The following is a 6,000-nucleotide window of genomic DNA, read 5'->3' as shown; positions in this document are numbered from 1 at the left end:
TTTTATTCCTTTTACAGGTATGGTGCTCGGTCAACGGCAGGGAGAGAAAGACGCCCTTGCCATTTTGGTGAAATGGCAGCAGGGATGTGTCAAGCCTCGAGACGAGGAGCCTCGGGTGGCGTGATCGAAGAGAGGAGCGACGCCAGAAACCTTAAGGTTTCTGGCTTTTCTGAAATTGGTTTAAGTTTTTGGGCCATTGGGCCCTCCTTTTTTGTATTTGGGCTTTTTAATTGGGCCAATTTGTAAATGGACTATTGTTTATTTAGTTTTGCTTTATTATTGGGCCTGGTCAAAATTGGGCTCCTACAATATGGACTTGTGGCAAACTTCACCAAGATTATCATGAAACTTCGACACTAAATTTATGAGAAAATCACTAGAGATGTAGTTTTGGATCTAATATGTTACACACACCAAGCTTAGATTACATCATTCAGAGCACAATACGAAGAGAAAATATACAAGACCAGTTAAAGGAAACCATTGCGATACCAAAAGAAAATAAAAATCATCGTGCACCATCGATTTTGAATTTGTCATGGCTTTTAATGCTATCTAGCCCTATAGAGATGCTAGTTGAGGCATCAAATCCAATGTCATAGTTATACATATCATGAAGCAAGTATTCAGTCTCTTCCACATGTAAGTCGTATCTTCCCCTTGAAAGTTACTCTATTGCTCGCAATCCTTGTAATTCAGACACAACTTCCTTCATAGTTGGTCTTTCCTTTCCTTTTAGCCTCACGCATCTCCTAGCTAAAGTTGCCACTTCCTTAAGCTGCTTAATGTTTTTATCGTTCAACACTCGCCCATCAACAATATCCAGCAAGCGTTCCTCTTTCATAACAGAAACAAAGTATAGAGATAAGTTTCTTTCATGTTCAGGTCTTTCAAAAGAAACCGCTTTCAGACCTGTTAATAACTCTATGAAAACAACCCCAAAGCTATAAACATCACTCTTCTCAGTCAATTGACTTGAATGAAAATATTCAGGATCCAAGTAGCCTAGAGTTCCCTGGACAAGCGTTGTTACCTGTTCTTTATTTGAAGGGATCAATCTTGAAGCACCGAAATCAGATACTTTAGCATTGTAGTTCTCATCTAAAAGTATGTTGGTCAACTTGACATCGCGATGAATAATAGGCGGAGAAGCAGCAGAGTGCAAATAGGAAAGGGCTTCTGCTGCTTCTATCGCTATTTTCAAACGAGCTTCCCATGATATGATGGATGTATGAGTGGCATTGTGCAAGTAATCGAAGAGGGTTCCATTTCTGACATATTCATAGACTAGCAAAGGGACTTGAGTCTCCAAACAACATCCCAAGAGTTTCACCACATTTCTGTGGTTGATTTGGGATAACACAATAACTTCGTTAATGAATGGTTGAACTTGGCTTTGATTTCCAATGAGGGATTTTTTAATGGCAACACTGCGCCCGTCAGGCAACAATCCTTTGTAAACGGTACCCTGACCTCCTCGTCCAAGGATTCTACTTTCATGGTAGTTGTTCGTCGCCTTCTTGAGTTCTTCGAGGGTAAAGATTTTAGCTATCTCACCATACTCTTCATGTTTTGAAAGCTGTTCTCGCAACAAAACTCCACCATTTTGCTTAAAGTTCTGTTGCTTTAGTCTGTTGAGCTTTCTCTGCCTGAGCCCCAAATACACCCACGAGGAGCATAAGAGGGAAAATAGAAGACTCATGCCTATACCTGTAATTATGGCAAAAGATTTGTTGATGATGACACGCCTATTTTCGCTTCTTTTTAAAAAAAAGAATTATCTTTTTTATAATTTTTCTCAACTTACTTTTTAAACATATTAGTTTTGCCATTATGCATATTTAAACTATTCTTGAACTTATTGCACCCACAATTTAAATCTATATTTTAGAAAAGAAAAAGAAAAAGAATTAATTACATTATTTTTTAACATATTATTTCTAAGTTGTTGATGTAATGAATTTATACATGTTCAAAACACATAACAATCTATTGTACTGGTAGCTCGAATCTCACATGTTAAAAATTAACTTTTATAAGTTTTAATAAAACTGTTAAAAAAAACATTAGATCCTAATTGTTTAAGTAGTAAGTACACATGTTTTAGATGTGTTCTACACCATATTCAAGCTCGCATTTAACATTTAAATTTACAAGTAAATTGATAAAAAATTAACTAATATAAAATTGATATTTTTAAATTTAATTATAATATTTTCAAATTTGAAAGTAATTTAAGATTTGAGTTGTATTTTGAGTGGTTTACTACAACTGACCCAAGCAGATAATATTTTCAATTTAAGTTTTCTTAATTTGAATATTTAAAAATAATTCTAATCTAATCATTGACATTGTTAGTATTTTTGAAAAAATTTTACCCATCATGTATGATGATTTACTTGTGAGGTTAGCATGATTGCATGTATATATTTATGAAAAATTTTGATGAAATACTAATGGTATCCAACAATTCAACATTAATTTTGAAATCGAAAAGTAAAAAAAAAAAAAAGAAAATGTAATGTGTTTCATCTAAACTTCATTAAAGTACGAAGGTTTTTAAAAATATTTATTAATAATTTTGCATAAATTTTATTTCGAATGAGTGATAACCAAATAGAACTAGGTGTTATATGTACTAACCTAGTGTCCCAACAAGAATGGGAAAATGCGGCTTGACTTTAGGATTGCAGCCTGTTCCTTTTTTCCGGCCATCACCTTCAAAACCCTTGGGGCATGAACAGTTATAGCTTCCAGGTAGATTATGACATGTTCCACTGCAAGGCTTCAGTGTCTCGCATTCATTAATATCTACAAAAATTTTCAGACATTTTTAAAGAAAGAAAGAAAAAAAAACAGTATATTGGTCACAAAATTAAAGTGTCCAAAATGAATCCTGTCTTCTTCACCTTGGCAGCCGTAGGAGAGATAAGGGTTACTCTGAAAACCATGAAGACACTTGCACAAATATCCGCGGCCATTTTCTGGATCTACGCAATCGCTATTTTGCTTGCAAGCATAATTATCTACATCCATTTTAGCTTCCATGCAACTTCGGTTCCCAATTGTCCAATCAAGAATAATTGGAAACTTCCTTTTGCTGAAATTAATGTTGGAAAGATCTGAAACAGAGAAGCTATAGGCGCCATCTTCCACGGCAAATCCATAACTACAAGGATTGAAGCTTAATACTTTGGAATGCTTCCAATAGCTATCAAAACTCAATTCATAATCCGTCACACCTTTAGGGAGAGCCGTCTGGCAGCAGCCGATGCCAGAGCAAGATCCATTTACCAAATCGGCCACATCGTAACAAAAGGATAAACATCCGGTCGAATATGTCCGTCCCGTGAAACCCTCAACATAGGCGTAGGTGTCACAACCAATGGCTGTGAACTTGTTTCTAGTATGAGATATGAGGAATTTTGAAAGCCTGAACCCTGCATCGAAATAATAAGCACTTCCTGATGAATTATAACAGTCATAACCTACCGAATATTGGATGCGCAAATAACCATTGAGAGAGATGTGGAGAACTTCAATATCACTGGTGGTTAGGAATGCTTTAGGAGGGTTGAAACTAGTGTTACAACGAATGAAAAATCTCTTACTGATATTACAATCAGTACTGCCTGTTCCAAAAGGGTATGGAATGCTGATGTTCCCACAGTTGCTTTGGCACCCTGCTTTTGCTTGACCTGCTACCGAGGTTGCTGTAACTGTTAACGTAACTGCAAACAGAGCAAGCACCTTAAACATACAGCGGAAGCCCATGTCTCCGTTTTCTTTAATCTCTCTCGGCGGTATCTAGGATTACTCATTGGTTAGTAATTTATAGGAATAACATGTGGGAAGATTCAAAGCCATTTTAATTGGGCAACAGCAACCATATTTATTAGCTTGGTTAGTGTAACCCAAAGGAAGGTGTCAACGTATGTCAGTAGTTGCATCGTAGACTTTGTCCTACCTCTTTTGAATAGAGAGGGTTGATGGACGAATTGGCAACCATCGACCAACTATCATTTTCTAATTATTCATATTTCAGTTTTTGTCTCCTATAACCAGATTTTTCTCCAAATCACATTAAATTGAATCTACACTTGACGGGTTCAATTATAGATAAGAGCAAGTCCTTACAATTTATTGCGAAAATAATTATAGATGGTTTATTTTTTAAGATAATACTTAAAAATACTCATAACTCCAACCCAATACTTCAGCAGGCTTTAATCATACTCGAACTCACGTTCTCCTACACTGGTAGCAATGTCTATGTCAATCGTGCTAAAACTCAATCAACAACTGATTTTTAATTTTACATATGTTGTATATAATTTTACGCATTTAATTTTCAATTAATTTTGAAATATTGTATTTTTAATTACTATAATTGGTGCAAAATAATATTTATTATTTATAGTGTTAAATATAATTAAAATATGTTATTTTATTTAATAATTTATAATTTATAATAAATCAAATAATAAATAAAACATTTTAACATATTCAATATATAATATAATTTTGCTTTATTAATTAATGCAAAACAACCATTACTGAAAATAATAACTATTAACATAATTAATATATATAAATTATTTTGGTAATTCAAATATAATGCTAATAAAAATTTAATTGTTATAAAAACATTTTTAAAAAGTATTAAAATTGAATATTATAAATTAAACTCTTCAGAATTTAATTTTTATTTTTAACAACCAATAAATTGACCATTATAATTCAATAATTAATATAAATATACTTATTACATTGGTTAGAATTTACTATTTAAAGCAAAATTAATGTAATTATTTTATTTTTCTTTTTAATGAAAATAATTATTTAAATATAAATACTTTAATATAAAATTTGAATTTTTATTTATTATATAAATTTATTTATTAAAAGTCTTTTAATAAAATGAGAATTCTTTTTATAAGTATGATAAAATCACTTATCAAGTTAATTTTTTAATAGTAAAATTAAAAATCATATTTATAAATGTGATAAATCTTATAAATGATAAAAAATATTTAAAATGATAAAGTGAGTAATATAAAGGATAAGCTATAATTGCCAGTTCAAAAATTTTTCGAAACTCGTACTTACACATATATAACTACTTGTTTATTTTTTAATTTATTAAATTGTAACACCCCTAACCCCAAACCGTCGCCGGAACAGGGTTACGAGGCATTACCAGACATATTAGATAATTTACAATAATTCTTAAATAAATAACAAACATATTAAAATAAATCATAAATCATATGTTTGTTTATCAATTGACTTCATTCATTTTTTTTTAAATTTCGGCAGCATTTCTGCTCATTTTTACATAAAACCCCCTGCAATTAAAACCGCAACCAATTCACAATCCATACAATTTCATATTCAGTTAACCTAAACATATCTTAAATATTAACTTATTAATTTACTAATTAAATAATTATTTGCATATATTGTCTAAATAAATGAACTTTATTCATTCTATTTCAGTTTAATACCAACTTACCATGTTATAACTTAACATTTCATTTATCATTCAAACATTATAGACCAATTTCTTTACAACCAAAACTTACAAGACTCCTTAATAAAACCGAAGTACATGCCACATTTACCAAAGGAAAAATACATCACCAAAGTTTTGCTGAAGCCGGGATTGATCTGGATGCTGAACTGAAATTTTTGACTTCTATCAACCTGCGCACAGAAACAACCGTACGCTGAGTATTTCATACTCAGTGGTATTACCGTAATTCAGATTATAACAATAATAAACATATAATGCATAAATCGTATATACAAATTTAAATTTAAATTCCATACTTCAACAATAGCAATTCATCAATTGATATCATACATCCAAAATTTGAATTTGAACATATCATGAACCTTAGGTTTATTTCTCAATCTCATATCACATTTCAATTCACAATTCAACTTTTTCATTTCATTTCAATAGCTCGTTTGATCAACTTGTTCAGTTTATCATTT

General features: G+C 31.6%; 1 protein-coding gene across 1 annotated transcript; it reads right to left on the bottom strand.

Moving 5' to 3' along the window:
* Positions 1-337: 337 nt before the first annotated feature.
* Positions 338-3,851, bottom strand: LOC105788601 (wall-associated receptor kinase 2). The gene is made up of 3 exons (XM_012615556.2): positions 2,910-3,851; positions 2,644-2,811; positions 338-1,710 (listed from the first exon to the last, which is right to left on the bottom strand). The coding sequence occupies exons 1-3, from the start codon at positions 3,772-3,774 to the stop codon at positions 668-670; spliced, it is 2,076 nt and encodes a 691-aa protein (XP_012471010.1). The 5' UTR covers positions 3,775-3,851; the 3' UTR covers positions 338-667.
* Positions 3,852-6,000: the final 2,149 nt, after the last annotated feature.

Source organism: Gossypium raimondii, chromosome 2 (assembly GCF_025698545.1).
Source record: "Gossypium raimondii isolate GPD5lz chromosome 2, ASM2569854v1, whole genome shotgun sequence".
Taxonomy (NCBI): Eukaryota; Viridiplantae; Streptophyta; class Magnoliopsida; order Malvales; family Malvaceae; genus Gossypium; species Gossypium raimondii.
The sequence above is the reverse complement of the archived record's forward strand: the minus strand, read 5'-3'. Positions and strand labels throughout refer to the sequence as shown.